This window comes from Apis laboriosa, unplaced genomic scaffold (assembly GCF_014066325.1).
Source record: "Apis laboriosa isolate Shangri-la unplaced genomic scaffold, ASM1406632v1 scaffold812_cov158, whole genome shotgun sequence".
Classification (NCBI taxonomy): domain Eukaryota; kingdom Metazoa; phylum Arthropoda; class Insecta; order Hymenoptera; family Apidae; genus Apis; species Apis laboriosa.
Genome location: NW_025224511.1, coordinates 137,238 through 148,856, shown reverse-complemented (window position 1 = coordinate 148,856; position 11,619 = coordinate 137,238). Strand labels below are relative to the sequence as shown.

Here is an 11,619-nt window from a genome sequence, read left to right as displayed (position 1 = left end):
CTTAACTCCGTTTCTCTTCGGCGTCGTTTAATGAAAATCGATCGAATGTTTTGCAAGCGTGGAAGCTGCGAATCGCAACGATTTCGAGATTACCGGGGACGAAAACGTTCCCATGAATAGCCAGGAGAAACGCCCGATCCCATTATACCGCGCAACGAAACGATCGAACTTTGCCCGTTCGGCACAAAGCGGGACTCGAGGCGAATACCGAAAGTTCCATTTTGACGAAAGACGGCCTTTCTGCATAACTTTACCGAGTTCCGCCCTGTAAAAAGAGATCGATGACGGGCGGTACACGATAAATCTATTCCATCAGCAACGTTAAACGTAGTAGGGACGGACGTTTTGTCGTAAATCGATCGATCCACGAAATCAATCTTCGTCCGTTTATTACTCGGTCGCTTCAAAGGATGCACAAATTTTTTTTTTTTTTTTTTTACCTATTTTTTTGTTTCTTGGGAGAACGTTTCACTTTGAAAGACTTGGAAAATAAAAATTTTACTCGTTTACGAATGGAAAGGAAAGGAATCGAAGCGAGATTATGGATTATATTTTATTCTTCGAATTACGAACTGTCATTACGTTTTCATTTACGATCTATTCAACGAAAGGGATTTTTCTCCAAAACATTGGAAACCCGAATCTCAGATTGATAGCAAACCAATTCGTGAAATGGCACAGCTTTGCATACAAGAGTAAATAAAATAGAATACATTTTCGATAAAATAGAATACATTTATTCGTCGAATTCCATCAGAAGATGAAACAAGAAAGGAGCATCGATGAAGAAAAAACGGTGAAAAATGGGACGAATTCCGAGTGGAGGTTTCGCAATTCTGGTTGAAGGTCAGCCAAGGGGGCCCGTGTCCCAAGGGTGGGTGTGCCGGATGCTGACCTTCTTGCACAATGGCTGAGGCTGCACCATCAGCGGATATGATTTGAAGGGATCAAATAGGAGGCGCGGTCGGGCATCCTAGAACGGTATATAAAGTCGGATCAAATCGTTCGTGGGCACACTCAGCAATCGGTCGATCGGGAAGATGAAGAGCCTCGTAAGTATTCCGCGATGGAATAGTGAATTTCCCGCCATGAAAGTTCTTTCTTTGAGTCTCTGCTACCTTTCCAAGATTCTCATCGTTCGAAGTAATTTAAATTGGAGATTAATATTCCGATAGGAATTTTCTCGCGGAATTGGTAGAAGTGGTTTGGATTCCGGAACTAACGGAAGAAAGACTGACACTGGTGTGAACCTCTTACGTCGAACCTCGAAAGTCAAGCACAGATTCGATAAAAATTGACTCCTTTTTATTTCTCTAAGATTTCTGAATTAAAATTTATTTTTATATCCCTCCCAACTTGTGTTGCGTCTCTTACACAATTTATAAATTGATTATTCTCGAAGAATTATAAATATAATATTTAAAATGTTAATATAAAAATATAAATATAAATATAATATTATAAATAAATTCGATTTAACGATGAGTTAGTTTGGTTTTTGAAAGATCGATAAAAAACGATAAAAATTCAAAGAATAAATTCGATTTTGGCACTTACATTTTGGAAATTTCCAGGTGATCCTGCTATCTTTCCTCGCCTTCGTCGCAGCTGCGCCCCGTCAGCGTCGCGATGCTATTTGGGGTGGATATCACGGAGGTGGTTACGGTGGTCATCTTGGATACGCTCACGGTGTGGCGATTGCTGGTCCAGCCTTGGGACCAGCCAGTATCGCTGGTCCTCACATCGGATCTACCATGGTGGCAGCGCCGTCCATAGGACCGGCTAAGCTGTCCGGATCAGTTGCTGGACCGGTGCACGTTTCCGGTGCTGTTGCCGGCTCTGCCGTTGTCACTGCTTCCGTTGCTGGGCCTGCTCACGTTGAAGGCTACGATGCTGGTCCCTACGATGGAGGAGTCGGTGAGTGATCACATTTAATTTAAAAAATTAATTCACTTCAAGTATTTCACTCGCTTGATATTTCGACTCCTTTGAAATTTCTATTCTTCACAAATGTACAATATGAAATAAAAATCATCTTTCTCTTTCTATCCACTCCTCCTCTCCTACTAAATAAAATTGAAAAAACTCGAAACCAAAAACTCTGAGAGGTAAATTGTAAATATAACTTTTTCCATCCGTAGTATTTCTTCGAATCTAATATAAATATCGTCCATATCTATTCAGAGAATAGATAATAAATAAGTACTGCGAAATTCTCGGAAATCGATAATGCTCGTCGACAAAATTAAATATTTACCTTTTCTCTTACGAAGAAAACACGATGTGTTCCAGGTGTCGGATACGCGGGTCCGGCGTTCAGTTACGCAGGATACCCGGGAGTTGGTAGCCACGGAGCGGTGATAGCGGGTCCAGCATCTCACGGCGCGATTCTCGCAGGACCAGCATCCCATGGCGCCGTGCTTTCTGGCCCTCATTCGGGAACCGCGGCGGTATCCGGTCCCCACGCTGGATCGGTGGTGATCGCCGGCCCCTCCGGCAAAATCACTGCCCACGGGACCGGTTATGGAGCGATTCACTCTGGCCACACTGGTCATTGGTAACGAGTCCAAGTCCTGTTGGAAAGAAGAAAAGGGAAGAAAGGAGAGAGAATGAGCTTTGGAAACCTCGTCGATCGAATTGTCAAGGTATCGATATGATATCTGATCTGTTGTTTAGATTACGTTTAGATTTGTCTCGCGACGATCCCCGTTAACGAATATTATGATTTTTGTACGCATGGTCGGTTTTTATACGGTTATATATTTTATTATTATTATTATTATTATTATTATTATTTTTTAAAAAGAAATAGATAATGAATAGTTTGTAACGTACATTTTTATAGATATAATATACATATATATATACATATACGTATATTGTAAGTTTAATTCTGATCTCGTATAATAATACACACGATTTAGTTACACACGTTTAATTACGTTGTTAACTCTTCCACGCTTCTATGGTTTAATCGAGTTTTATATATATATATATATACGGCTTAACCTTTAGTTCGCTTCAAATTCGTTACTCGTTCCATTTTAACGAGCTGTGAAATAATTGATGCACGTTCTAATTTTATATAAAGCAGAGTAGGAAAGAAGAAAAAAAAAAGAAAAAAGATCCCGTATACTGTCCCGTGAATTTTGAATCTATTTCTATTTTGAATATCGATCGCATGGATTTTCATCGACTAAAAGAAGGGAAGGGAAAAATTAAAAACTTTCTCGAATAGGAGATTTAACGTTTATACATGGATCTTGCTATTACACAGGCAGATCACGAAAACGTTTTACGTTTTATCGGTTCTCGATCGTTATCGCCGTGTCGGTTCCGCTGTGTTTCACCGTGGTAAATTTGACATTTACAAGAAGCGACGATTAAGGGTAGATTGAGAGAGAGAGAAAGAGAGAGAGAGAGAGAGTACCAAAAAGATAATGCTGACACAGGTCTCGACGAGTCAGCAAACGATACGAATGATAGTGGATATAAATAAAAGTCCAAGCTACTCTTCATCATCGAATTCTTCTTTCGTCGAAAGATAATAATAGATCGATTTAACTCAACAAATACAGTATATTGTTAAAATTTTCGTATTTCGATCGTTTTCATCTACAGAAGATTGTTTTCATTATTGTCAATTTAAATTCTGATTAATTCTGATTGTTGTTGAATTAAATTTCTATCTATATAAATCGCTAGTACAATGCTAGGTTTACTCAGGTCTCTTAGCATTGCGCGTAACTAATATCATTGGCCGTAGTAAAGGGTAAGGTCGCTAGACGTGTTACTCGCGACACGGTCTGGCAATCGTGAAACAAACAGTCCGATTTCGCGACATCGTCCGGGGAAAAATCGATCTGTAGATCGATCCGCGCGCGCACACAGGTGTGCGGGCGCGGTCGATTTGAATAAGGTCGAGCTAACGAACCGCGAGACCATAATTCACAGAAGGTCGTACACGAGAATTGCGTTATCTATACGGAGTTGTTCGACGGCGCTGGCTCTATCGCGGAATCTGTACACGACAATTACCGTATGTTTCTTTTCTTTTCCTTTTTATTTTTTCTTCCTTTTTTTTTTTTTTTTTTTTTTCCCCTTTTTTTAAGGCCGATCTTCGCCACAGATCGCGCGACCATGGGGGAATATTTTTCGCCCAGCCAAGCCGTTTCATTACGTTTTTACGACGAAACAATGGCCATTCAAGTTGTTCGCTTCGAGCTACCGGCTCTCTGGAACACACGGAGGCATTTACGTTATATAAACGATCGTTTGAAGTCACGGTGAAATTCACGATGAATCCATTTGATAATTCGTTTGAAAGTTTAATCTACGAAATTCTTGTTGAAGAAGCGAAAGATTGGAGGAGTAATCGTTTGATCGAGCAATGAATTCTCATTTTAAGAAGACAGACGTAATTAATTAATCGAGTCGAAAGAAAAATATTATACGGGAATCGATAATCGATTAAATTAATCGATATAGAAGCAATACAGAAGCATGCCATAATACTTGTGCCAGGAACTTAATGTAAACCAGATCGTCTGACGACATAGAAGATTTATCACAGAGGAGAACAATCGTGAGAACAAGACCGATTTAACTACTAACCAGCCTTCATCTTCTATTCCTTTGAGAAGATTTATCGTCAGAATTGATCATTTCACGATGGCTAGGACGAATATCGAACGACTCGGTTTCCTTTGTCTTTATGGGAAAATCGTGGCGCGTCACAATCGTTTCGTCATCGATCAAGAGTCGCATCGAATTCCCGAAAAGGTCATTTCGATTGCTGGCAATGGCCACCAGGTAAATGGTTGGCACGCAACAACGCAACGATTTACAATATTCAATCGGTTTGTTTTTTTTAAATGGATCAAATAAAAACGAAGCTCTCGGCTATCCATTACGTTGATTCACGATCGAGTAGTCGTTGCTTCGCGGTATTCATGGAAAAATGGATACAGGTCGCGTGAATCGTGGCTTGTAATCATTGAGAGAGAGATAGAGAGAGAGAGAGAGAGAGAGAGAGAGAGAGAGAGAGAGAGAGAGAGGATTGCACGAATCGAACGTGAATTATTTTTCACCCCCTCCACTCGGTTTCTTTTTCCCTCCTTTTATTTTTTAACCATGGTAAATACGAATGAAAGTGCGGCAGGGTTGATATTAAATATTTTATTTCCTCGCGGTTCTCGTTTAACTATTGTACGCGATGAATTTCCTCCTCCGAGATGTAAATGATGCTCACAAAGAGAATAATTTTTTTTTTGTTTTTTTCATTTTGTCGAGATCATTTCATCGCATCAGAATATGTGTGTGTGTGTGTATATGTGTGTGTTTAAATTACGCAGGATAAATGGATTATTTATCGCAATTTCACCTCTCGCACGATGCCAGCCACCGATGGAATTAAAGAAGGGGGTAAGCGATGTGCCCTAATTTTAACTTGAAGCAATACGAGCAACGTAGTTATTCATTGCCCCCATACTTCATGTTAAAATCGTAAAACGTTGAATTACGAATGGGAGAAATATGGCCGAAGACGATGCTCATTTTACGACTTCAATAAATTATTACGCGCTTGAACGTAATCTGTTTTAAAACGTCGTGGCTTGCATTTCTCGCCGTCGAATTCTTGGGAGGGGGAGGCAAAGCAAAATTTCCAACTTCGTTTTTTTTTTTTCCGCTCGATATCGAAACATCGAATATTAAATATATCGCTTTAAAGATACATAATTTGTTATAATAAACTCGGTATTTATTTACTTTTGGAATTACGTATACTCATCTTCGAACGATTCTAATAAAGGCGAAACAACAACGACCCACAATATCCCCAATTTCTTTCTATATTTTTTTTTATATTAGAATGAAAAAAACCCGCAATGAAGCATTCACGTCGTCTCATAAATAATTCTGGCCAGATCTAAGAAGGTTTTCAACGAGAATTGAATCTGAAACAATAAGGCACGTAACGATGGGGATTTTATGGAGGAGAGCAATCGAACACCGAACATGAAAACGGTCATAAGTGCCATGATAAATCTAAGAATAGACTTTCTCCCTCTTTCTCTTTCCTTTTTTTATTTTTATATTAGATCGATCAGGAAAGTTTTTGTGTCTAACAATATAAAAATCTTCTCCCCTTTGGTGATCAAAGAATCATTTATTATAAAAAATTTAATACATTAATTAATACAACTATCCTCTCTATACGATAAAATATACATTATTACTTAAACACTGAATGAATAGAAAATTTCACTTACACGATAATATATAATTTTTAATTAATAACGTTATTACAAATAAAATTAGAAAAAAATTTCAAAATCCTTTCCCAATCTCTCTCTCTCTCTCTCCCTCTCGTCATTCCTCAACTTTAGATCGGATAGATCGCGATATATCCTGTCACGAATTACAAGCCGTCTATGATCCATGCAACCTTAACTGAGAGATCCGGATTGTTTTCGCGAAGTGTCGCGTCGTCAAGGGACGAGAGAAAGAAGGTGTGGCCGATAACGAGGTAGATACGGTTGTCTGTTTAATGCCGGAGATCGAGGAAGGCCGATCGATGAATCCTTCGACGCGCTGCTCCTCCCACATCCCCTCGCCTCTCACATCCATTGACTCGCCTATGGAATACAAAAATCATACCAAGTGGCCAAGGAGAGGGAGAACAAATGTTCGTTAGAAAAAAGAAAAAGAAGAAAGAAAGAAAGAAAGAAATCGACGTATGAACGACGCGTAGACACGGATATAGGGATATGGATCACGACGCGATCGTAGATCCTTGTTTAAACATCGAGCTCGAGACACGATCTCGCGGTGGATCGTTGGCCGAGGGGGAGGGAAATAACCGGTTATTTTTCAACGAAGGTTATTTATAAGATTTGGTAACGTAACGCCGTGTTCGTAGGTCGGAAAATCGGTCCAGGTACGGAATAAATCTTGCGCGCATGCCGCATGCTCTCTCTCTCTCTTTCTCTCTCTCTATCTCTCCCCTTGCCTCGATCGTTATTCACACCCCGATCCGCTCGACCGATGCCACCACCGTCGTGGAAATTGAGAAACGCGGCCGTTTTGTACGCGTCACAGTCTAATTCTTTCGTTTCAAACGAATGGAGGGAGGGGAGGGAGAAGGAAGAGACATTCTCGGATTTCTCCTACAACTTGTTCCAAAGTTGTGCATGATAAATATTAGAGAATTGTGCGGGAGAAAAACTTGGAAAATTCCGGATAATATTGGATTGAGTTGGATTCTCGAATATTATACATATGTATCAGTCGTACATAAGAATTTCGAAAATCTCTCTAAAATTTTCAATTTTATCGAAAACTCACTCGTTGTCAGCTCGTAAATATTCGTAACAATTCAGAAAGTTGGGGAACGCGATTCGAGTTCTTGAAATCTTGGAGATCCCATTTATATTTCCCCCAATGAATTTAACAAACAATTTCTCGCTTGCCTCCAGTTAAACTTGGCTGACTTACCTGAAAGTCGGACGAGGTGGATGGCTCCCTAATTCGACGCTATTGCGTCGGAACGAAGGATCGTGGCTCGTCCATTTCGATCGGTCCAGGTGACGCGGCAGTCACCTCTGGGGAAGAGGAAGGCCAATTTTTTGAGAATCTCGACGATCCATCGATCACGCCCCCGGCATTTCTCGGCTTCTCTATCCGGTAGAGATAGGTGGACAGTGGTGACGCGTCCCCGTGCGAACGACTGAGGCCAACGAGATTCCGAGCAGCGACTTTCCATCGGCCATCACGGAGGAACATTGGCGTGCAATGTTGATGGTAAGTGAGCTTTTATAGGCGACACACGGGAGCACGTGGGTCGGTGAACTTATCGGGGGTAAGGGCGGGGCTGTGGTGGCCTGGTGGACCGTGACGGGGTGAAAAAGCTCCTCTTGTCTCCTGTAACAACAAAGGTGTAAATAAGCAAGTGATGCAATATTGGATCGAACTGGTGACACCACACCCATGCGGGACATAATAATGATCTATCAGCGTTCAGATATTGAAATAACAATGCGTACCAGTGTTTCCCAACTTCTTCCTTTACCTATCCTTTAGGGATATACACTTTTGATGAGGTCTTTCTTTTTATATAAAAAGTAAAAGTATATTTTTAATAATAAGTTGAATAAGTTTTATTTGCAGAAAGGAGTTAAGATTAAGGTGGAAATTAAGAAAGATATCAAAGATTTTAAGTTATATGTAATCATATGTAATCGTTGACGCTTCAATTCGTTTTTTTTCTTCTTTTTTAGCTTAAACCGTTGTTCCTCTTTTGTTTTTATTCATTTATTTTCGAATCAATGTCGACTTATCAGTGTGGTTAAAAATGATTAATTGTTATTACCTGAACTTTAATTTACAATTTAATCGAAACCGACATTTCAATCAGCTTTAACTCAAAATCTGCTTGCCAATACACAACCGTCAATACAACTTCGATTAACATCGATGTTCCAATAGTTTTTATCCCGAGTATTTTCGTGTAAATTTTTTTATCACCTGCCTATTTCCAAATTGCCTGTAAATTGAAAATTACTCGGGACAAAATTGGAAAACAATATCGTGGACAAACGTTATTCGAGCATTGAGACAATGGGGATCCCGTTTCTAAAACGGTTTGATAATCCTCTTCTATCTCCCATTTCGAACTTTGTAATCGTAAACCGGTTACGCGTGTTCAACGATGCGTATTATTTCTGGCGACAAAAAGGGACACGCAATCGAAAAACAACAGCGACGCATCTGTCGGTCTGTTTCCGCTATTTTTCCACTAAATTCTCTATCCAGCCGCACTGGAAAAAGGTGCATAGTCGCGTGTAAAACTAGCCTGTGACCGTAAATCAAATATCCCTGTCCGTTCTTGATCCGTCACTCCTTTATGCACCTGTCACGCCAAGAAATATGTCCCCGTTCTCGATTCTCCCCTGGTAAACGACTGGACATCGCGTGATCTTCGATATCTGATCCCAACACCTGTCTTCCAACACCAATCTTCCAACGTACAATTTTTTTTTAAAGCTCGTAAATGGAAGCAATCGCGATTCATACCGCGATATCTCCCCTTTGAATCGAGTGAAAATTTAACATATATCATTCTCGAGGCAAAAAGAAGAAGAAGAAGAAGAAGAAGAAGAAGAAGAAGAAAATATTATAACCGGAGAGATTCAATTGGAACGAAGATGAATAAATTCATTCGAAGGTAAAAAAAAAAAAAGAAAGAAAAGGAAGCGATGATCAGATCGATTCCCTTTATAATAATAATATAAAATAATATAGAGTATAATGACAAGTTACAAAAGATTTCCTTCGCTCCGTTGAATTATTGAAAGAAGAAAAAGCAATCTTTTCAAGAAGCGGAGAGATTATTCCGAGAAAAAGATGGCTCTTTCTTTCTTCTTCCCTCGGACGAGGCATGCAATTAAATCGGTCCCCCTTAAAGGACTTGGCCACCGCCTGGGAACAATTATTCGAACAATCGCGTCGCCGGTCACCTTTACCACCATCGAAAGTGCGCGCTACGCCCAACAATGATATTCGAAACGATCCGTGGCACGAGGCTCGGTGATCCATTGCGAGGCTGGTGCCACCGTAACACACGCGTATCCGACTACAATGAGACCGTCATTCCAGGCGACAATCCAGCCGCGTGGGCAACCGAGTGCCTCGCCTAAACGGATGCACGCACAATGCGGATATAAGAAAACGAACAGCGGCCTCCCACTAGGATTTCCCCTCTTAGCTCGTGGGACGATGATGAAAAGATGAAACACGGCTCTTCTTCGACCGCGAAGGTCGCGATGACAGGTTCCTTCGACCCTGACAGGTTCGTCCTTATCCCATCGATGGGAATAATCGTCTTGCAATATTGAAAGTTTATTCGATTTAGTTGGTTCCACTATCCAATTTCCGTATCTTTTTCTCAAAAGGTACAAGCTTAAAATTTATACGTGAAATTTATAAAGATTAGTGAAATTTAAAAAGATTACTCTTCGTTAAATCGTATATCGAAGACATATCTCGTTCAAGAAACGCCGAAAAACTTGGAAACGAAGCAATTGCACATTTTTCGAAAGCACCCAGACCGTGACTACCCGCGCTCGACCCATTAAACAGTCAAAACTATCCAAACTATCTGCGTGCCGATCTTTCTGCTCGACGGAGTAGCCGTGTTCTACGCAAGGCCGCGATCTCAGAAAAAGAAATAAATTCGAAAGAAATGAAAAAATTTCAATCGCTGAAACGGATGCAACGGTTGAATTGGAGCGGGCGACCTCCGGGGGCACGGGTGGGCCGCGAGGCGTAAAGCCGTTGTCGCCGCCGACTCTCTTAATGCTGATAAGCCGCGAGAAGGAAACCGGCCACGCGCCCAGAGAATGTTCGGCGTGTCCTGTGCCCCGCCCTTGGGGGGTTGGCGGGAGCATTGGGCGGCCAGCAGTGTGTAGACAATGCCCGTATAAAAGCGGGGTCGAGCCAGCCTGATGACAGCACATCCACCCGAGCCACCGAGGCAAACTGTTCCATCAGCGAGCAAAGCAAACAGCCCTCTCAAACATGCGCACCTTCGCAGCGGTCTTCCTCGTCGCGGCCCTCTCGATGGCCGAGGCCGCCCCGTCCGGCCTTCTGGCGCCTGGAGCAGCGTTGGCCGGCCCGATCCTAGGCCCGGCTGCCCTCAGCGGCCCCGTCGCGGGCCCTGCAGCCCTCGCCGGACCCGCAGTTGGACCCGCTCGCCTCTCCGGAGCCGTGGACGGTGGAGCTGTCGTGACGGGAGCCGTCGCTGGCCCCTCCCTAGTTTCCGGTAGCGTTGCCGGCCACGCTGCACCCTGGCCGGCGGCACACTGGCCAGCCGCCCCCGCCCTCCCCTGGGGTGAGTAAAATAGGGTTTGACATTCGTTACACTTTTCTTCGTAAATTAGGGGGTTGTCCACGAGCAAAGTACCTTTCGTAAGTTTAACGTTGGACATTGTTGTAAATCGGCTAAGTTGCAGATGGGAACTTTTTCTTTAAAAACTTTAATCTTTAAAACACTTTCGCGTGTACGTGTATGTGGATGGATAAATTGAGCCTCGACACAACTAGTTGAACTCGCACGTTTCATCGATTATTTTATTCGTTATTGGAGAATTTGTTGAATCTCATCTAGGAGCCGTTCTGGCTGGACCCGCAGCACCTCCAGCAGCCCTCGCCGGCCCTATCACCGCCCCAGCATTGATCGCTGGACCGTCGGGTAGCATAGCCGCTGGGCCGGCTGGTGTGGGAAGTATCCTTCGCGCGGATGGACATTGGTAATCCCTTGCTGGACGATACGCATCTTCTCGACTGATCTCCTCCGACGCCTGCCATTTTGAAACCGACCGCGCCACGATCTCCGTCGTATACCGCTAGTACCTCCATCGCTCTATCTTTTTATATGTATAATCCGTGTACATAACGATGTATCGTTTATATGTCTATTTTATATAATAATAAACGCATGCCACTTTGGAGAGGAGCCTCGTGGATCGTCAGTTAATAGGCGACGTACCCCCCCTCTTGTCCATCGTCAATTATTCGATATTCGAAATTTCGTATTTCGGCAAGAAAGATAATTCTCGC

The 11,619-nt window shown here is 42.2% G+C and overlaps 2 protein-coding genes across 3 annotated transcripts; both read left to right on the top strand.

The window, feature by feature from the left end:
- The first annotated feature begins 999 nt into the window (after positions 1 to 999).
- On the top strand, positions 1,000 to 7,596 carry LOC122719519 (spidroin-2-like). Of its 2 annotated transcripts, XR_006347634.1 has the most exons (4): positions 1,000 to 1,052; positions 1,575 to 1,917; positions 2,293 to 2,645; positions 7,479 to 7,596. XR_006347634.1 is itself a non-coding variant. In XM_043945420.1 (3 exons), the coding sequence occupies exons 1-3, from the start codon at positions 1,041 to 1,043 to the stop codon at positions 2,559 to 2,561; spliced, it is 624 nt and encodes a 207-aa protein (XP_043801355.1). In that variant the 5' UTR covers positions 1,000 to 1,040; the 3' UTR covers positions 2,562 to 2,680. The 2 variants fall into 2 exon arrangements, 1 of the variants encoding a protein (XP_043801355.1); XM_043945420.1 differs by lacking the exon at positions 7,479 to 7,596 and having other exon boundaries at positions 2,293 to 2,680.
- A 2,982-nt stretch (positions 7,597 to 10,578) lies between these two features.
- Positions 10,579 to 11,313, top strand: LOC122719521 (tetra-peptide repeat homeobox protein 1-like). The gene is made up of 2 exons (XM_043945423.1): positions 10,579 to 10,891; positions 11,168 to 11,313. The coding sequence occupies exons 1-2, from the start codon at positions 10,579 to 10,581 to the stop codon at positions 11,311 to 11,313; spliced, it is 459 nt and encodes a 152-aa protein (XP_043801358.1).
- The last annotated feature ends 306 nt before the right edge of the window (positions 11,314 to 11,619 follow it).